Consider the following 22,201-nt stretch of genomic DNA (forward strand, 5'->3'; position numbering starts at 1 on the left):
ATTGTAGGTTTTTGAAAGAGGAAAAGAGGGTAGTAATAAGGGAAGATTGTAATCCATTTTACTTCATAATTTCTTTGTGCCAGAGAATAGTGGGGAACTTAGGATGTACATTGGAGCACCTTAAGCTTGATCCAGCCCCTCTTATTTAAGAAATAACTGGCCCATAGTCTTGGGTTTAAATCTTTTATTTTCTGTGGTTCTTTGGCCTGTAGCTGCCACTCCTGGGGTCTGGAGATGGACTGCTACATACATTAAAGGGGGTAAGTATAAAGGATATAAGTACAATAACTTAGCCAAATCTGATGAAGCTCAGCACTAAAGGTGGACAAGGGAAAAACTTTTGGCAGGGGGGAGAAAGGTGAAGGTGCATTTCAACTTAAGAAAATGGTCACCTATAGCCTGGAAAGGTTTGGAAGCTATACAGATAGAACACATCCTAGATCATGGAATTAAAGGAGGCCGGAATCTAGAAGAACTTGGTCATTTTACTCCCACCCATTTGTGCCTGTGGAGGATCTGAGTTAAGATCTAAGAGATTCTTAAACCTTCGTGACTGGTTTTCATGAGAGGTATCCTACTTCATGATTATGTAGCTTCAGTTGGTAGACAATTTAATGATGAGGCCCAAACTTGGATGCTTTCATCCTAGGTAGGACCTGGCAGTTCATATTTTATTGGCATATAGCTTTCAAGAGCTATGCCAATCACAATCCTCTGACTCTAATAATCTAGAGCTCACACCTCACTTTATTGTGCCTTTTCCTTCTTTTCAGTCTTAGTAATGGTAATACATATTGTTTAAGACTAGCAGTAAAGATGAAGCAAAATTTATTAAGGGGATTGTATATTTTAGAGTTGCAAAGTACTGCTCAGATCATTTATTCCACTCAATTTATAGGAAAAAAAAAGGCCTGGAGAGAATGACTTGTTTGAAGTCACATGAGGGAGCAAATCTAGGGGGAGGTATGAATGGCAGGAGGCAGGGAAGAGGATTTTCATCCCTAAGAAACCAACTAGCAGGATTAGTGCTAAGAAAGCTTTAGCATAGTAAGGTTCCTTAAAAAGATTCCTTCCAAACATGAGAAATAATTTATTACAAAATATAATTTGCATATTAAAGTCACATTTGGGGGGTGTCTATCATGAATTCACTGTAAAGTGAATTTTCTATAAAGGGTCATGAAGTTATTAACATTAAGAAAGTGGACAGTATTGGTTTCAGTAACATACTAACTGCCTTTTTTGCAAAAGCCACTAAAGGTAAGTAACAGTCACATTGGCAGGTCTCAGCCATTACCCTACTGGAGCCCATTTTCAAGCATGGAGTTCCTGTTGGTTGCACAAAGGAGTAGCAGTTTGAGCAGGAATACCTTTTCTTGGAGCTGGGGTACTAGAGGCTCACCAAGCTCTTCTGCTAGTCGTACTTGGAAAGCCTCAAATTTTACTTCAACATCCAGGGAAGTGATATCATCGCCCTCCTGTAGGAGGGGCCTAGTCCTTTTGATAAGCAGATCCTTCCTTTCAATTACCGAGGTCCTCAAGTGTTCTGGAAAGAGAAATAAATTCAGTGTTTCAACAATTTCTGATGGCCTTTAAATTTCTAAAATATGGCCTCATCTTAAGAGAGGATAAAGGAAGCTGGATCATTTGTTTTAGAATTGGAATTAGCCTTAAGCCCATCACTGGGCAACATTTCTGATCCAAAAACTAAGGCCTCAGAAGCAGAGTAATTTGCTGAAGATATATGTTGCTTAGCTTGGCCTAGTCTGCCTGGTTCTTCAGACCACCAGAAATTAAGAAGAATGTAGAAGTTCTCACCAAAACTTCATCTGCCTTCTCTTGAAAGCATTTGTATCACTGGGATTTCATAAGGGCATAGTTCAGGATCATTCACAACATGCACTTCTCTACCTAGCACCATATAGGTGAACACTGTAATAAAAGTATGACATCTCAGGTGGTCTAGGGGAAATACTGTCTCTCTGCCTTTAGCAAATGTTCAGTAAGGGCCTAATGTGCACTGTGCTAAATATTAGAGATACAAAATGTGATAAAAGACAGCTCCTGACCTTAAAGAGCTCATGAGGTACCAGAATTAAGAGGATGGGAAAGGCTTCCTGCAAAAGATTTTAGTTGAGACTTAAAGCCTGGGAAAGAGTGGATGTGGGAAGAGAAGATTCTAGACATGGGGGACAGCCAGAGAAAATTCCCAAAGATAGTATCTAGTTCATTGAAGAGCCTGGTGGCCAGTGTCACTGGATCAACCAATGAGTACAAAGATTGTGAAGGTAGTTATAAAGGGCTTTGAATGCCAGATGATTTTGTATTTGGTCCTGGAGATGGAAAGGAGCCAAAGCAATTTATTGAGTGGGATGGGGGTGGGGGTGGGGTCAAACATGCTTTAGAATGGGCTGGAGGGGGGAAAGACCAGGCAGGCAGACTCATCAGTAGGCTATTGGAATAGTCCAAGCATGAGGGCCAATATTAAAGAGAGGTGTCAAAGAGAAGGGACAAGAGATTATTCAAGAAATGTTGCAAAGGTGGAAACAACAGGCCTAGGCAGTAGACTTGGATGGATATGGGCATTAGGGGACAGGGGTGGTGGAGAATGAGGAAGAACCCAGGATGACTCCTTGGTGGTGAGCCTGAGGGACTGGGAGAATGATATCGCATCCTATAATCAATGGAGAAGAGGGGAGGGGAGATTAGTTTCATTTTAGCCATGTTTAGTTTTTTTAAACTCATATTTTCTATATTAGAATTGATTCTAGTAGCAGTACTAAGGCAGAAGAGTGGTAAGGGCTAGGGAATTTGGGTTAAGTAACTTGGCCAGAGTCACATAGCTAGGAAGGCCACATTTGAACCCAAGACCTCTATCCACTGGCTCTCATCACTAAGCCACCTAGATACTACCCCCATGTTTAGTTTTAAGTATCTATTGGCCATCTAGGTCGAGATATGTCTGGAAGGCAAGAGATATGACACTATTAGCAAAAAGGTTGGTTGTTTCCCCTTACATATTTTATGGGTCCCCATTACCTGGAAATTTAAATGCTGAGACTGACACTAAAGACCTTTCCCCAGGTTTGACTCCCCTCTCTATTCCTTTTCCCCACTTCAAATGAGCAAGGGAAAAATTTTTTAATATATGTGTATCACTGGATACAGAATTTAGAAGACATCATAAACAATGTAATTTCCCTCAGATTAATTCAATAACGGGGTGCTGAATACCATAAAGCACCAAAGCCAAGTTGGGGAGGGAGAGCTGATTGTCAAAACTTTGGTCCAGATTTATTCTTGCTCTTTGCATACCTTGCTTAGATCAAAGATAAAGAGCATTGTACCTATAAACAGAAGATAAGGGTGGGGACTGCTGAGAGCCTCAGTGGATAGAGAGCCAGGCCTAGAGACAGGTGGTCTTGGGTTCAAATCTGACCTCAGACACTTCTCTAGCTGGGTGACCCTGGGCAAGTCACAACCCCCATTGCCTAGCCCTTACTGCCCTTCTGCCTTGGAACCAACACATGGTATTGATTCTAAAAAGACAAGGGTGTAGCTGTATGTAAGGGCAAGTGTCTCAAACTCTTCCTGGTGAAGTGGGGATAGGCAAATTCTACTTAAGACCCTCTAACACGCTTTTTAATGCTTAGTGATGCCACTGGCAAAGGGATGGGCATAGAGCAGAACAGTAAAACATGTTGGAAAACAGAGTTTGGGATTAAGAGGCCAAAGGCCTTTTAAGCTACACTAGTACTTAGGGACCTCATTTAGGAGGGCTCAATGATAGTAGCACCATATTTTCTACAAACAAGCATTTGGGAATCCTTCCATTTGCAATCTATACAAAGTTAACTCAGCTTTGAACCCAATAGCCCTGGGATTGGGCAGGCCCTTCCACCAATTTTTTTCAAACTTTAGAGCCAACATTAAGTATGTGAGTTGGTAACTACCTTTTTAGGTGCTACAGCCACAGTTACGACATAGAACAAGGGAGGAAAAGTTCTTACAACTCAAATCTTTGGCACTGTCCAATGGTTCAACTTCAAAAACTGGTATCAGTGGAAATGACATTAAAGATACATTACCATGCGCTTTGCTTGCACACTAAAGACCCATGAAACCTCACTTCCTACTTGTAGCTGAAAGTTATCCATTTCATTTAATCACAATTCATAATGTTTTTTCCAGGGTGCTTGACTGAGCTCATTGTTACAAGACACCAATAACTGTTGGCACTGGTAGTTTGGCTCCTAACTCCAGTGTCATTCCTAATATAACTATATCATGGCATAAAAGATTATTTTAGATAATTAGATATTTATTTCATCCTAAAGTTAAGAAATTATTTCCCTCTTACCATGATCTGTTGCTTTCAAACTAGTTGGGGAAATAAGACAAACATGTCAAATGTATGAGGGATGGACCATCTTGTAGAGGCAATAACTCAATTTAGATATCTAGCCTATAAAGACTATAGGAGTTATAAATAAGAAAATGGGCTAGTATGTTAAGAAAAGATATTGTGAGAGCAGTGGGACTTGAATGATAGGATTTGGCATTTCCAGGTGGGGAAAAGGTAGGCAGAGACTCATTCTTGGGGCAATGGGGGTTAATTGATTTGTCCAGGGCCATACACCTAAGAAGTATCTGCAACCACATTTGAACTCAGAACCTCCCATCTCTAGGCCTGGCTTAATCCACTAAGCCACCCACATGTTCCTGCATTCTTTCAACAAATTAAATATTTGTTATAACTTTATTAATTTAAGCACTTATTGATTTGGGGAGAAACAAAGCTTAAGTAGACTCACCAGTGTGATAAAGTTTGTAAGGTACTTTTCTTATAACAATCCTGTGATTGTTCTTAAGTATTATCTTCATTTTAACTAAGGAAATTAGGACTCAGAGAAGTAAAAGTGACTTCCTCAATGTCACACAGCTAATAAATTTTAAAGACAGGTCTTCTGAGTCCCAAGTCTGTTAAATGCTTTGCTCTACCCAAATCTCAACATGGAAGTCAGCCTTGATGTAGTAGAGGAGTCACATTGTGGGGAAGGGACAAGTTGAAAGTTAGACAGGATCTGCTCAAACTTGTGAAGGTCTTTGAAAGCAAAGGCTAAAGCATTTGAATTTAGGTAAAGAAGAGTCAGAGTTTGGGGGAGAACAAAAACATGGTTTGAAGGAAAGGCCTTAAAGGCTAAGTCACATTACTTTTTTGGTCTCAGTTTCCTTAACTGTAAAATAAGGGGGAAGAAGGAGGGAAGAAATATTAGATGTCCTCTAAGATCCTAGTAAGTGTCTTGTCACATTTAAACTCAGATTCTCCCCTCCAGGCCCTAAGCTCTATATGTACAAATTGGGCTGCTTACCTGTCAACACGTGCTGATAACTAGATAAGAGAAATTGCAGCTGTTCAACCAGCTCATCCCAACTCTGCCAATTGCTTTTTTCAGCCTGAAAGAAATAATTAAAAGCCATTAATTACATACAATCCTTTATGATCATTTAGTGAGCTTCATCTTTCAAAGCACTTTGAAAGTTACTTAGGATAGAAGAGGGGAAAGGGTTGAGGGTAGATGGGAAACTGGAGAAGAGTTATCATATGGAAGAGGAATTAGGGGTAACAAGGGGACTCGGTGGATTGAGAGCCAGGCCTGGAAATGGAGCTCCTGGGTTCAAATGTGGCTTCGGATACTTTATGGCTGTGTAACTCTGGGCTCCAATTACCTAGTCCTTGTGACTCTTTTGCCTTGGAACCAACAAGGTAAGGGTTTTAAATAAAAAAAAAAAAAGAATTACATTTGTCTCGATAGGCTCCATAGTATTGAACTAGGACCAATGGTTAAAAGTTATAGAAAACAGATTTTGGCTCAACAGGAGAGAAAACTTTATTAAGAGTTGCCTAATACTTTGGGACCCTCATCAATAGACAACAACCAGAGCATGTTGTAGTGTATCAGACAAAAGTTAAATCTGCTGACCTCTGAAGCTGCTTTTAATGCTGGTATTTCACATTAACTTAGGCAATATTATACTATCCAGTGTCCAGGTAATAACTGGGATGAGATGTTAAAAGTCAGAGGGATCCTTTTGATTAGAGAAATGCAACTCTGAGGTACCACCACACACCTATCAGATTGGTGAATATGATAGATAGTAAGAGAAAGTGATAAATGTTGGAGGGGACATGGCAAAATTGGGACACTAATGCATTGCTGGTGTAGTTGTGAACCTATCTGACCATTCTGGGGGGCAATTAGGAACCTACGTCCAAAGGGCTCTAAAAGAATGAATACCTTTTGATTCTGTGATACCATTAGTAGAGGTCTGTATCCCAAAGAGAGTTTAAAAATGGAAAAGGGCCTGTTTATACAAAAACATTTATAGCTGCACTTTTTGTGGTGGCAAAGAATTGGAAACTGAAGGGATGTCTTTCAATTGAGGAGTGGCTGAACAAATTGTGGTATATGATGGTGATGGAACACTATTGTACTGTAAGAAATGATAAACAAGATGATTTCACAAAGTTGGAAAGACCTATGTGAACTGATGCAGAGTGAAATCAGCAGAACCAAGAGAACATTATGCATAGTAAGTACAATATTGTGGAATGATCAAATGTTATAGACTGAGCTACTACCAGCAATGCAACAGTGGCAGTGAACTTTTTGGGGACACCATGCCATGCCATCCCCACTCCCCTAGACTACATGTTGCCCGCCTCCATTGCCTGCCATGCCCCATCCTCAACTGCTTGTCCCTCCTCACCCTAATGCATTCAGTGTTCCACCCACCCCTGTGTTTGGGGGTGGGGCCATTGGGACTGCTTTGAAGGTGGGCAGACTCAGCCCCTGAAATGCTGGAAGGAGGCTAGAATGCCCCACCCTCTGCATTCAGGGGTGGGACCAGACTCCTAGCCAGCCAATCCCCCGGCCTTTGCATGTCCACAGAGAGGTCTCTGTGTGCCATCTTTGGCCTTCATGCCATAGGTTTACCATCATGGATCTAGGACAGTTCTGAGGGACTTATGACAAAGAATGCTATCCACCTCTAGAGAAAGAACTTTTGGAGTAGAAATGCAGGTGAAAGCATATAATTTATCACTTGTTTATTTGGGTATAATATGTTTTGGGGTTTTGGTTTTATAAGATTATTCACTTACAAAAATAAACAATATGGAAATATACTATACATGATAATACATGTATAACCCAGATTGAAAAGCCTGCCAGCACCATGAGGGGAAAGAGAAGGGAGAGAGATAATTCTGTTCATATAACTTAGGAGAATCTGTATGGAAATCTGTTATACATGTAATTAGTAAAAAAAATTTAAAATAAAAAGGCAGAGAGATCACTAGGTACCTGATTCTTGAGCAATGATGTTGAATGGTTGAGGAAATGAAGGGTCTGGGCAAGAGACAGTGGGAGGGTAGTAGGCTTCTCACAGCTGTGGAGGAACAGAACCTCTAGTACTTTGCAGCGCAAGAGATGGCTCTCCATGGTTGTAAAGAAGACTTCCCTGCACAGAGGAATATAGAGAAAAGAGGAAAAAGAGAAAAAGGGGTGAGATAAGGGAAGAGCAGATATGAAAGATTTAATTAGCAAAGATGAAATTAAGTCAGAGACTTAAACTTTGTTCTCTACCCCTAAGCTACCAGCCAGCTTCATTCTTGATCTCAGAAGCTCTGGGAGTGCAGGGACTGGGTTCATCTTCATTTGCCCAATGCCAAAATATAAGGATTTCCATATAGATAGCACTTAAATAATGAACCAAAGTGAGACCAATGTCAGCCAATGAAAGGTCTTGTTTTAGTTTTGACATATCAGAGTAATGAAATGGGTGACAGTGGCCATAAGACAGATGACAGCACTGTATCCTCTCCCCTGGTTTTACAGCATTTGAAGAACTGTGTTGGTTCTGAGGAACCACTTTTAGGAAATACACTGACAACATGGAATATGTCAAGAAATGGCTGAGCAAGTGGTAAAGGCCTAGGGAATATGTCTTGTGAGAACTGTTGAAGGAACTTGGGACTCTTCTTTCTCCTCTAAACTTCCTTATTATTGTCAAGGTCACCACCATCCTCCAGGCTTGAAACCTTATCCCTCATATCTAATCTGCTGGCAAAACTGGTTGATGTTACCTTAATAACATCTCTCTTCTGACACTACCACCATCCTGGTGCAGGCCTCATTGTCTCCTGCCTGGATTATTGCAGTAGTCTGCTGGTTATTCTTCTGCCTGTCACAAGTCTCTCCCCCCTCCAATCAATCTGTAAAGGTGATCTTCCTAAAGCCCAGGTCTATGTAAATCCCTCTATCAATGAATTTCAGTGGCTTCCTTTCATCTTCAGGACCAAATATCAACTCCTATTTGGCATTCAATGCCCTTCACAATCCCCCCCAGCCCCTTTCTCCCTATACCCCATCATGTTTTTATACTCTTTGACCCAGTGACTGGGTCTTTTCTGCTTCTCAAAGGAGACATTCTCCATCTCCTGACTCTTTATATTTTCATAGACTGTTCCTTATGCCTCAAATGCTCTCCCTCCTCATCTCTGCCTCCTGGCTTTCTTCAAGTCCTAGCTAAAATACCACTTTCTATAGGAAGCCTTTCTCGAACCCTCTAAATTCTGTGCCTTCCTTCTGTTGAATTTTTATCCTTTCTGTATTCATGTTTGTACATGGTTATTTGCATGTGTGCACCATTAAACTGTGAGCTCCATGAGGACATTTTGAATGGGAAATGATTCCCTCTTAATTCTTTCTATTGGAAGAATGGGCCAGAAATGGCATGGTGGAGTGGAAAGAAAGCTGGATCTATAATTAGAGACCTGACTTTAGGCAAGCCCTAGGGTTGTCTCTTTAACAATTATGTGACCTTGGACAAATCACTTCCCTTTCTTGGGCCTCTGTTTATACATCTATAAAATGAGAATAACAATACTTGTGTTATCCATCACATAGGGCTCTTATAAAATATAAAACACAACAGAAATATTCATTTTAATACTGCTTGGTACCCTTTTCCTTTCTACAGTAGATAGATTGGGTAAAGGAAATCAACCCAAGAAAAGTATGGTTCCAGAAATACCAAATAAATAAATAAATAAAATCCTCACCTCTGGCTCCTTTCAGGAATATTTAGCACGAATCTAAACATCATGTCTGCAATCTTATTTGAGCTGCAGGTTGGGGTCCTGTCAACCTCAACAGCCAGAGACAGCATCCTCTGAAGATGTAAAATTACCCTGGGTTCAAAGGATAGGGCAATTAGGAGATATTGGCCAGGAGTGGGGTGGGGTAGGGTGGGGTGGGGTGGGGCAAAGCCACAGGTTGAAGTTTTAGTAATAGTCTCAAACTCAACTTATCCAATTTATCCATCTTTTTTCCTAAATCTGCTCCTCCAGATTTCACTATTCCTGTCTGTGGCATCACCATTCACCTAGTCTTCCAGGTTTAAAACCTTGAGAAAATAAAAATTCACATTTGTATTTAAAGTTTACAAAATAATTTACTCACCACAATCCTGGGTTGTAGATAAAGAATTTTTTTAAAACCCTTTCACAGATAAGACAACACTCCATAGCTAGTAAGTGTCAGAGCCAGGAATTAAACCAAGATCTTTCTCTAAGAGTGTATCTTTCTTTTATACCACAATGACTCTCTCTTGGTATCCAGTTAGTTACCAAGTCCTTTTAATTACACATCCATATCATCTTCCATGCTTGTTCCTTCCATTACCACCCTAGTATGGGCCCCCTCATCACTACTTATCTCAACTACTGCATTAACTTTCTAATAGGTCTTCCCACCACTACTTTCTCCTCAAACCAATACCCTCCCCCAAATCCCTACCCATCCATTTTTAAAAAATACACCACAGACTAATTCTTTCATATAGCTCTGGTCATATCTGCTCAAAAATGTTGAGTGGCTTTCTGTTTCTTCCCAAGTAAAGTTCAAATTTTTTTTGTTCCTCCTTCACAGAGGAAGATAGCATGGTATAATAGAAAGAACACTGGACCTAGAGTTCAGACAAACATGGGTTAAAATCTTGATTCCAACACTTACTGGCTTTTTGAGTATAAGCAAGAAGCAACTAAAGCCTCAGTTTCCTCATCTGTAAAATGAAGAAAACAGTTGTGGGACCAACTATCTCAGTGGGTTGTGTTGAGTAAAGTGTTTGTATACCCTCAAGTGAGAGAGCCATTATTTTTATTCAAGGCCCTCCATAAGTTTTACTATCCTATTTTCTAACCTCATAATAATCCCTTTCCAGTTCTAAATTCTATGAACCCAACATTCTATTCAAAATTTCAGGTTTATTCTCTGTCCCTGAAAAAGAAAATCCTTAAAAAAGCACCAACCACCCTGTATCTTTCAGCCTTTTATTTCTGCTCATTATAATCCCCTATTCTTGATATGTCCTTTCCCCTAATCCCTTTCTGCTGATGAATTTCTCTGTATCTCTATAAAAGCCCATTCAAATGCCATTTTTTTCACAGAAGCCTTCCCTCATGCCCTTTTGCTTACAACTACCTTTGGGATCTTGTATTCCATTTTGCAACTAATATACTTATCACATATACTCTATCATTGTTTTAATGTTTCATCTTTCAACTACATCAAGTTTCACGATGACAGGGATCATGTTTTAGCTAAATTTTGTAATTTTCCTAGCATGTTTTTTGCACATTAGAAGAACCTTAATAAATGTGTTGAATGAATAACCATGCCACGACTAATGGCAAATCAGCACTCCTAGGAATCAAGTTTATCTGCCCATTTTGTGGGATTTTGAAGACAAACATCATTCCAGAATACTATACTAATAAGAAAGAAGGGGTGAAGGTGGCTGCTGACTGATTCTCACACCTTACTGTCATCTGAACTGAGGAAAAGAAGACAGACACATACATGCAGAGTTGGGAACAGAAATCCATTTCGTTCAGTAGGGAAATAGGAGGAAAAGGGTAGAAGAAGGAAATAGAGGAGGGCAGATTAAGGGAGGCTAAACAAGGTACAGTATATAAATGTGATAGACTGGGCTGTAAGAAATGATGATGATGATGGTTTCAGAGAAACCTGGAAATCTTGTATGAACTGATACAGAGTAAACAGAACCAGGAGAACAATTTATAGAGTGGCAATGTGGTAAACACAAATAACTTTAAAAGAATTAGGAACTCAACTTAAGGAGTAATGATTCTAGAGGACTAAGTATCAAACATAGTACATACCTCCTGAGAGGTAAAAGAATGAGTGAATAAAACTCTGTATGTGTGTATGTGTGTGTATGAGAGGCAGAGATTCATTCTTTTTGGAGAAAAAAATGTTAGAATGCCCAAAGTCACAAAGCATTAAGTAGCATAGCTGGAATTTGAATTCAGGTTTTCTGACTCCACCTCTAATAGTCTTTCCACTATACCACCCATTGGGATGACTTGAATAATTTAAAGGATTTGTTTAAAAAAAAAATCTTTATCAGTCTCCTTGTATGGAAGAAAGCAGATAGTTTCAGCAATACCTCCCCCCCACAGGCCTAGGAAAGAGTGCCTTTCTTCTCCTTACAATTGAATGTTGCTTTTTCCTGGGAAAGGTGGGTGTAGGTGGTTGCCACTCTTGTCCTGGGGGCTTTCTGAAAAGATCTGTTGATAGTTTTCCTTTTGGAACCCACCCTTAGTCACAGCACCAACTAGCCACTGGATGATGTCCCTGAAATGGAAGAAAAGCAGTGATTTTAGCAAATGATATGACTGGAAGAGGGTTTCAGAACAAACACACATTAAGAGAGCTGTTTGTGGGGACTCTGAACTTGGAGTCAGAAGACCCAGTCCTGAATTCTCCCTTTTTTACTTAATTGCTCTGTTCTGTGACCCTAATTAGGTAAGACTTTATCTCAGAGGATGATATAGGAATCACAAAGAACTCCCGAATTGGAAAAAAATAGCAAAGACCATCTACCTTTGATTCTTGACCAAGAATCCCTTTTACAACATCCCCAAAGTGTAGTCATCAATTTTCTGCCTCAAGGCCTTTTATGAGGTAATCTGACACTTCCAAAGGCAGTCTATTCTATTGCTGAATTGCTTCTGAACTTTTCATTCTTAGGAAAAAGGGGATGGGGAGAACTAAGGACCAGTTTAATTTGCTACACAAAGCATTTTGCCAAAGACCATTCCATATGTGATTCAATAAAACTAATATTATACCTACTAAGCATCTGGAGAGGTGGTATGGTATAAAACAGTGGTGCCAAATACAAACCGGGCCCCTGAGCCACATGTTGATATAGGAAACCATAAATTAAAATTCTCCATGCTAAGAACTGTATTTATTTTGTTAAATGTTTTCCAATTATATATTTAATATTCCTTTCAGAAGTTGCCAGATTTTCAATTAATATTTTCAATTACATTTAAATTTGATTTGGGCACACTTAGGGATTTTGTTATCGGGCTGTGACTTTGACATTTCTGATGAAAGGATAGAGCACTGGAGCTGGGAAAACCTGGGTTCTAGACCTGAGTCTGACACATAGTGGTTGGCAAGTCATTTAATGTGAGTTTCTCAGGCAGCTCTCCAAGGTTGTAAATTTAAAAATGGTTGCCAATTTGCATTGCTAGAGGGAGTTTCCTCAGTGAAGAGTTCCTTATGCCAATGAAATTGCAGGTTAAAAAAAAAAGAGCAGTCCCTATGTGCTGGTAGAGACTCAAAGAGAAGTAAGGCATGTTTTCGCTTGTCCTCAAAGATCTTATACTCTATCTGGCCTCGGACATTTCCCAGATGTGTGACCCTGGGCAAGTCACTTGACCCCCATTGCCCACCCTTACCACTCTTCCACCTAGGAGCCAACACACAGAAGTTAAGGGTTTAAAAAAAAAAAGGATCTTATACTCTATTAAGAACATGTCAGTGAACAAGTGCATTTATTAAATGCCTCATGTGCACTTGAAGATCTTTACATGGACAGTCCAGAAGCAACCCATTCTACTTTGAAAACTCTCATGTTAGAAGTACTGAAGGGGAAGAAGGCAAGAAAGAAGGCTGAAACACACAGTTTTGAATTGATGTTAGATCACAACTTTAGTATACAAATAAGAATTTATGCTAAGTATATAAGAATTATATGTGATGTAGCAGAGAAAAAGATCACTGTGCTCAAGAATAAGGAAACTTTTGCTTGAATCACAGTTCTGCCATCTAGCCCTGGGTAACTCAGTTTTTCTAAGTCCATTTTTTTCATCTAGAAAATGTTACCTCCCTCACTTTACAGGGTGATTGAAGAAAACATACTGCAAACTATAAAGTACAATATAAATAGGAACTACTGTTATTAATACTATTATTGCAAGAAAAACTGATCAGATTGTCAGTCTCAGGAAGTAATAGCATGATATGAAAGCAGAGATCACTAGACGTAGTCAGGAGAAAACAGTTCAAATCATGCCTCTGATCCTTGCAAGTTATATGACTCTCAGTCAGATTCCTTCTCTATAAAATGGGGATGATACCACTTGGAAATATGAACTTAAATCATATGCTTGTGACAAATTAACTGAGATGATGCTTGTAAAGTGTTTTGCAAACCTTAAAGTGTATAAATGTCAGCTATTATTACTTTTACAAAATTAGTCCCTAGGTAATATGACTTGGGAGAGAAATGGCATGGTATAGAAGTCATCATCAAAGATATAAGGATATGAAAAATTAAGAATTGGGGTGGGAAGGCAGTGAAATTAGAAAAATAAGGAAATTAAATTGAATGACTTGTTCATGGTTATAAACTTAGTAGGTGATAAAGTTGAGATAAAGTTTGGGTTCTCTTTCCATTCCAGATACTCTTTTCATTATGTTAGAATTAGACTTGGGAGTTGGGATTAGAAGACCTCCAAGGTCCCTTCCAACTCTGACATTTTATATTATATAGATTTTAGTTAAATATAAGAAAGGATTTTCTAACAAACACCTGCCAAACAATGCAATAGAACTGCCTTATGAGGTAGGAAGTAGGAATCACTGATGTGTTAAAGTGGAGTCCAGATAATCACCTATCAAGGATATTTTAGAGTGGTGATGGCAAACCTATGACATGCATGTCAGCATTGACATGCGTAGCCATTTTCAATGACACATGACCGCATGTGCCTGCATACAGAGAAATATGGGGCCGAATGCTGAGGATGAAACATTTGCTGTAGTGTAGTGTAGACAATCTGTGCACTACAGAAGACAATTCTACCTATATTAACTTACCTATTTTGGTTTATTAAATAGTTAAATATTACAATTATACATTTTTGTTATTTAAACTATAAATATCACAAAATCATGTTTTTTTTTCTCAAAGTGACACACCTATGCTCAGTTTTTTGGCAAATTTTGACACACCAAGCTCAAAAGGTTGCCCATCACTGTTTTAGAGGAAATGCACTTAGTGACAAGTCTGTAAAGAAATTCTAGGCCCATTGAGGCAAAAGCAGTCAGAAAAGACACACTTGCAGATTTGCCTCAGACCCTGGCAAGGATCACTTACCTCACAGGTCTACAAATCAATATCTAAGAACACCTGGCTTTCTTACTTGACTCAGAACATCCTGACTAGCTAATCACAGACCTTGGGCTCTATCTCAGGGACAAAATGGCCTTCTACATAGCAGCTCTATCCTGGTATCTTGTACTTCTAAAGAAATTCTTATGTCAGCAATAACAGACCAAAAGAAGCTTTGAAGATTACTAATGATGAATTATATATACTCCTTTATGCAATTGTGTACTCAAATTGGCACTGAAGAATGTATGTTTCTGACATGTTACCTTCTTGATATATCATTTTCCTTTGATCATAAGTGTGTAGAAACTATATAAATATTGCCGAATCTGTGATCCACTCACAGGTCCCCTAGTTTCCCATAATCCTTGACTCAATTGTACCTGAATAGCCTCTGCATGTCTCTCTGTCTCTCTGCTCTTGCTCTGTTTCTGTCTTTCTGCTTTTGCTCTGTCCCTTTAAGTTTGTAGCCTGCCACCCTCTCACTCTGAGTTCCACCTTGGCCATTCAGCAAGTTGGGATGAGCTGAAACCTGAATCTCAGCCGGACTGTGCAGCAACAACTAGCTGGAGGCGGTGCAGTCCCAGAACTCTCACTGTACTGTTTTTGAGAACCCACAAATGGGCATTTTACAGGCTTGTCACAACTGAATTATCAGCTTGGACTAGATTACTTAAAAAAAGCAAAAAGCAAAAAACAAAAAAACCCTTATTCTCCATCCCATTAAGAATCTAAGACAGAAAGGTAGGGCAGCTAGGTGGCAAGTCAGTTGTGAAGATGGGACGTCCTGGGTTCAAACTAGTCTTAGACACTTCCTACCTGTGTGACCCTGGGCAAGTCTCTTAACCCTCATTGCCTAGCCCTCGCCACTCTTTTGCCTTGGTAATATACTAATATACTAATACTTAGTATCAGTTTTTTTAAACCCTTACCTTCTGTCTTGGACTCAATACTGTGTATTGGCTCCAAGGCAGAAGAGTGGTAAGGGTAGGCAATGGGGGTCAAGTGACTTGCGCAGGGTCACACAGCTAGGAAGTGTCTAAGGCCAGTTTGAACCCAGGACCTCCCACCCTCTGGGCCTGATTCTCAATCCTCTGAGCCATCTAGCTGTCCCTAGTATCAATTTTAAGACAGAAAATAAGAGTAAAACAAACAACAAAAAAAAAAACAGGCAAGGGCCAGGCACACAGGGTTAAGTGACTTGTGCAGAGTCATATAGCAGATGACTTTTAAGGCTCCTTCCAACTCTTGAGATTTCCAGATTACTTTTCCCTTATTTGTTGATGTTGTAGTCATTTTCAACTCTTTGTGACCCCCATTTGGGTTTTCTGGGCACAGATATTGGAGTGGTTTGCCCATTTCCTTCTTCAGCTCATTTTCTGAGACAAACAGGGTTTAAGTGACCTGCCCAGGGTCACATGGCTAGTAAGTGCCTGAGGGTCAGATCTGAACACTAGAAGATGAGTCTTCCTAACTCCAGGCCTGGCACTCCATCCTCTGCACCACCTAATTGTCCTTGCCCTATTAGTAATAATTACCAAAAGAAGTTCTGATGTGTGGTACAGGACTATATTTTATTTTATTATGTTTTATCTTTAATAAATTTCCACATAAGTTTTCCAAAATCATATGATTCATGTTGTCTCCTTCCCCCCTCCCAGAGTTGACAAGCAATTCAATCTGGGTTATACATGTATTATCCAGCAAAACATATCAGGACTATATTTTAAAGTATGCTGTCAGCTACTGGGTAAAATTATATTCTGAAATGGGCTAATATCCAGGTCTATGGTCTTGTTGAAACACTTTTCTTTCAGTTTAGGCAGGTACCCACCAAAAATGTTGATAAACAGAGTAAATACATGTCAAAATCTACTAATGTCATAGATGTCACAAGCCTTTGGCATGGACCTGACTATGAGACAATTATTTTCCTTTAGTCCAAATCTCAGTGTGACTTGTTCCGGCACTCAACCCTAGTAGTCAAAGTCCTTCACAATTGCATACCTCATTAATTACCTTTCATTACACTCTTCCATAAGTTATTATACTCTAGGAAAAATAGACTGGCTACTCTCCCCCACTCTAACATATCTGTATTTTTCTTACCTATCTGCCTTTACTCACACCAGTCCTTGCATTTGAAAATGCCAGGACTTGGCAAATAAAAATTGTATGTCTTTTCAAAGTAAGCACTGTGCTAAGTACTATGGGCAAAGATATAGAGAAAATAAGACAAGGCTACCATCCACATATAAATTTATCTAACAGGGGAAGACATAAAACAAATGAATATAGAATGATACTTGATAAGTTTATCAGATTACATTTCCATCTATGACACCCAAAGAATGTACCAACACAGATACAAACGGGCAAGTTTTTTTGTCTTTTTGCTAATAAACACTATGGTTAAAGTTAAGTGAAATTGTTGACCTGAACCCTTATCTGAAGGTACTAGAAGGTCTAGGACTCAGTTCTATACAAAGATTGCCTATTATACTCAAGTTTCCTCTGGTTCATCCAGTAAGCAATGAGGGATCTCCTAGAAACCCTGTCATCATCCCACTTTTTAGTACTGATGAATAAGACTATATCCTAGAAGAGAACTAGTTTTTTTAGGTTGCTAATATCTGTGAAGGGGAAAGAAGCAGATCTGACTGTACAATTTGACAACTATAGATGTATTCTGAACATCTCTAAAATGAAGTAATTCCCTCTGTAAATGATTCAGAAGCCTCCACAAATAAAGTTCCCTCTCAGTGGCTGTTCTTCTATATCTCATCTGCTATCCTCCTAATGGCTACTTCTGAATCACAAAGGAGGCTAATTACCTGATGTTATGGGGCTGCTTATCACAGGAGAGCATAGTACATGCGATGGATTGTTGTAGGTGGTGCTGTTGATGCCTCAGGACCTGCTGAAAATCATCTTCCAAGGTCTGCACTACATAGCGCAAAAAGAATATTCTGCCAGGCATCTCTTCCTCCTGTAGGGAAAGCATGTGGTGAACTTGTGGGATGAGAGCTATTCCTTGCTTATAAGATGAAAAAAAACAAATCGTGAGCCAGGGCTACCCATTGGTTTCCAAGATGTCTGAGGTCAGGTAAGGTGCTTATAAAGTAGATCAAAGAAGACATCATCAGCTAAATCCTACCCATGTGAGAGAGCTAGGTCTCTAGCTGAGCAGGTTCTGTGGGCATCAATGTAGGATACTTTCAGGGAGGAACTTCCTCTTCCTCCACCAATGCAGACTGATATCATTTCTGCCGCTTACAGCCTGGGAGGCACTGAGAAGTGATCTGGCCAGGGTTACAGAACCCCTGTGTGGCAAAAGTAGGATAGTTTCTCTTGATTGAGGACAATCATTAGCCAGGGCCTTTCTTTTCTTTTTTTTTTTTTTTAAGAGAAAAGAAGAAAAAAGCTGAACTTATTTTCTTGTCTGTTAAAAAAAAGTTTCTAATTTTAATTGGTGTTAAATACTCCCTCTATCACTAGAAATCACAGCACCTCCACATTTTAGCAGTTTCTTGAGTTGCTGAGGCCCAAAAATTTCATCACTTGGTACTTTTTTTTCACTTAGCTAAGGTGGTCCTCACTTAAACTACTCTTTCTCTGAGCCTGTACCTTTGTGGCTTGACAAAAGGGCCAGAATTTTCTATTGACATAGCTTTGGAAAGACTGGATTCAAAGGTCCTATCATAAGATGTCACCAAAGGAGAACTTTATTAAAGAGACCAGTGGGACTGTTTAATCTACTATTTAAAAAAAACTTTTTTTAAATTTTTTAAACCTTTATCTTCTGTCTTAGAATCAATACTGTGTATTGGTTCCAAGGCAGAAGAGGGGTAAGGGCTAGGCAATGGGAGTTAAGTAACTTGCCCAGGGTCACGCAGCTAGGAAGTGTCTGAGGCCAGATTTGAACCTAGGACTTCCCATCTCTAGGCCTGGCTCTTAGTCTACTGAGCCACCCAGTTGCCCCAAGATCTCCAATTTTTTAAGGTCTCAGGAACCACTTTCCTGATTCAGCTTCTCTTAACTCAATTATCCCTTCCTTTAACTTTCCCTGCTATCACTCAAAGATGGATTTTTTACCATAGTTGTTTTTAAATCCTTACCTTCCATCTTAGAATCAGTAGTAAATATCAGTTTCAAGACAGAAGAGTGGTTAGGGCTAGGCAACTGGGGTTAAGTAACCTTTCCAGATTCACACAGCTAGTAAGTGTTCAAGGTCATATTTGAACCTAGAATCTTTTGTCTCCAGGCCTGGCTCTTTATCTAGTGAAACATCTAGCTGCCTCTACTACAGTTTTTTTTTTTTAAACCCTTACTTTCCACCTCAGAATAAATACCATGTATTGTTTCTAAGGCAGAAGAATGTTAAGGGCTAGGCAATGGGGATTAAGTGACTTTCCCAGGGTAGAAAGCTGGGAAGCGTTTGTGGCCATATTTGAATCTAGGACCACCCTTCTCCATTGAGCCACCTAGCTGTGTCTTCTCCACCCCCACCACAGTTCTTGATAGCTAAACTCTCTCTACTCTGTATTCTGGTGCTATTGCTAAGTTTTGGGCTCCATGCCAGGACATGGGAAAGGTAAACAATGGTGTGGAATATGCAGATTTACCAGAGTGCAACTGTGTAAATGGCAAGGCTGTTCTAGTGGGTCACCTTGATTTCAAATCTGGATGGTATGATATCCTCCTTATTAAGGTAGATTCAAGGGGCCTCTTGATAAGGAGTTGGAAACTCACTTTCAGCCCCGGTATCCACAAAGGACAGACCAGAGCCCACAGGCCATAAGAAATAACTTAAAAGATCTCTTCCAACTCTGCAATTCTGTGATTCATTTCATGGTTCCATGGTTGGTTGCTGTCCTTCATATTAGAAGAGGATCAAAATGACAACACTGGTGATGTCTTATGACAGGAGCATAAATTGGATTTAAGTGAGGCAGAGTTGCAAAAAGTCACTGGCCTCAATCTCTCTTCCAGAGTCACTGAGTCCAGTGGCAGGATAAAAATCTAACCAAGAAATTTAGGGATCGGGGAATGGTTTAACCAGGGAAAAATAGAAAATCAAAAGAGAACTTAGAAGTCATGTTAGTCCCATACCCTCATTTTATAGAAGAGGAAAACTAAGGCCTAGTAACATTAAGTAACATGCCTAAGGGTCACAATAGGTAATAAGTGGCCAAGGTAGGACTTGGACCCAGGGCCTCTGACTTCTACCTCAAATGCTCTATGTATTGAGATACTTCCACATAAGTGGTCACGTACTTGTTTTTCCATGACGTAGGTGAGCAGCTTCCAGTCCCACTCCACAGAGGCAATATTGGCTGGATGTAGCCTAAAAATCATAAATTATGTTCATTAGATTTCTGGAGAACTTTCTTAACAGAAGAAACCTAAAAGATTTTGTGAGGAAAGGATCAGCTCTTCTATTTAATCTCAGGGCTCTCCCATTAATCTCCAAAAACACTTTCTATTTTGTTTCCCCAACTCTTATCCTCCTCCCTGGATCTAAAACCACATCTCTATTTATGCTAACTATTTGGATGGATATATCAACAAATTCAATGCAAAGACAAGTGAATCAAAAATTAGGCCCCTGGAAGGGATGTCAAAGTAATCTGCAAAAGTTCCTACTGTTGAATTTTCATTAGAAGCATGTAGGCCTCTTTCATGACAGTCATACTTCTGGAACCTAGTAGGATATTCTTGATGACATGGGACACAATCTCCTTGGGAGGATAATGTTGGGGGGACACAAAGTCCATGAGGAATTGCAAAGTCTCTTGTGGGACGTTCTCTTCGATGGTGCTAAACACCATTCGCAGTCTTCGTTGGGGAATAGGTTCTCTCTTTTGTTCTTTTTTCTGCAGAGATAATGGAAAATGACAGTGTGGGTAGTTTCCAAGGCAGATAAAAACAAGAGAGTCAGGACATTCTGAAGAAAGGACAATTTAGAAGTGTCTTCTTTCAATCCCAAGCTGTAGTAAAACCAATAGGAATACTGTAAGTTTAACATTCCTGTTGGGAAAGCCAACAGTAGATGAGTAGATTAATGTTTAGATGAATGTTCATAGGTTCTAGCCACCTGAGAGGTCCTAGTAAGCCATCTAGGGAAGAAAGTAAAGAATCACTTATTAAGCATCTATTATGTGCCAGGCACTGTGTTAGGTACTTTAAAAATTAGGATATGATCATCAACTGGGGAATGGATAAATCACTTGTGGCACATGAATGTAATGGAATATTACTGTGCTATAAGAAATAACAAACGTGATGAATATAAAGAAGGGGAAGATGAACTGATGAAGAGTGAAGCAAGTAGAGACAAGAAAATAACGTACACAACAACTATAACAATGTAAATAGGTATAAAAACATATACAAAATGCAAAAGTGAATGTTCAGGAACAAGCATGACTCAAAAAGAAGAGATATGAGATGATAATCTCATCCCTTTCCAAAGGTAAGAGTTGCATAAGTATGGGTACAATGTATATATTTTCAGACTTTTTGGGTATAAAAATCAGTCGTGCTGGGGGCAGCTGGGTAGCTCAGTGGATTGAGAGCCAGGCCTAGAGACGGGAGGTCCTAGGTTCAAATCTGGCCTCAGACACTTCCCAGCTGTGTGACCCTGGGCAAGTCACTTGACCCTCATTGCCCCCCCTTACCACTCTTCTGCCTTGGAACCAATATGCTCTAAGGCAGAAGAGTGGTAAGGGTTTTAAAAAAAAAAATCAGTCGTGCTGATTTCCCCCCTTTTTCTTTGGCTTTAGAAATATTGTTATATGGGAGCACCTAGGTGGCTCAGTAGACAGCCAGGCCTAGAAATAGGAGGTCTTGGATTCAAATTTGACTTTAGATACTTTCTAGCTGTGTGACCCTGGACAATTTACTGAATCCCCATTGCCTAATCCTTACTGCTCTTCTGCTTTGGAATCAATACTTGACAGAAGGCAATGGTTTTAAAAATAAATAAATACATTTATTGTTATGTGGAATGTTCCCTGACAAGGGTATGGAAGGGATACTAGGGAAATTATAATGATGTTAAAAAATGACATAGTTATTTTAAAACACACAGAAGGAATGTAATGGACTTCTGTACTAGCAGCAATGCAATTACCTAGGACAATTCTGAGGGATTTATGGAAAAGAACGTTATCCACATTCAGAGGAAGAACTACAGGAGTGGAAACACAGAAGAAAAACAACTGCTTGAACACATGGGTTGATGCAGACATGATTGGGGATGTAGACTCAAAACTACCACACCAATGTAATTATCAACAATTTGGAAATAGGTCTTGATCAATGACACATGTTAAAACCAGTGGAAATGTGCACTGGCTATGGGGGGGGGGGAAGGTTGGAGGGTGAAGGGGAAAGTAAGAGCAGGAATCATGTAACCATGTTAATTTTTCTAAAAAGTAAATATTATTAAATGTTAAAAAAACACATAGAAGAAAATAGAAGGAAGTTCAGAATGGTATAGAGGCAAGCAGGGCATAGTTGTGTTAAACTATATATTTAAAAAAGTACAACAGGAGTTCAAATTTTCATATATAGGCCTCTATTTCTGTTCTTTGATAAAAATATTTTGATTAAAATGTTCATATTTGATTCTTGTTAA

General features: G+C 39.5%; 1 protein-coding gene across 1 annotated transcript in view; it reads right to left on the reverse strand.

Annotated features, from left to right (window-relative positions):
- Window positions 1-173: 173 nt before the first annotated feature.
- SIMC1 (SUMO interacting motifs containing 1) overlaps window positions 174-22,201 on the reverse strand; it is a 36,180-nt gene continuing 14,152 nt past the window's right edge. Inside the window, exons 3-10 of the mRNA XM_044664430.1 lie at window positions 20,206-20,435; window positions 19,837-19,906; window positions 17,394-17,548; window positions 11,580-11,723; window positions 9,128-9,256; window positions 7,368-7,524; window positions 5,373-5,457; window positions 174-1,546 (exon numbers count right to left, since the gene is read on the reverse strand). Of these exons, the coding sequence (XP_044520365.1) occupies window positions 1,299-1,546; window positions 5,373-5,457; window positions 7,368-7,524; window positions 9,128-9,256; window positions 11,580-11,723; window positions 17,394-17,548; window positions 19,837-19,906; window positions 20,206-20,435 (1,218 nt within the window). The 3' untranslated portion in view covers window positions 174-1,298. The remainder of the gene's footprint in view (window positions 1,547-5,372; window positions 5,458-7,367; window positions 7,525-9,127; window positions 9,257-11,579; window positions 11,724-17,393; window positions 17,549-19,836; window positions 19,907-20,205; window positions 20,436-22,201) is intronic.

The sequence above is a fragment of the Gracilinanus agilis genome, chromosome 2 (assembly GCF_016433145.1).
Source record: "Gracilinanus agilis isolate LMUSP501 chromosome 2, AgileGrace, whole genome shotgun sequence".
NCBI classification, from domain to species: Eukaryota; Metazoa; Chordata; class Mammalia; order Didelphimorphia; family Didelphidae; genus Gracilinanus; species Gracilinanus agilis.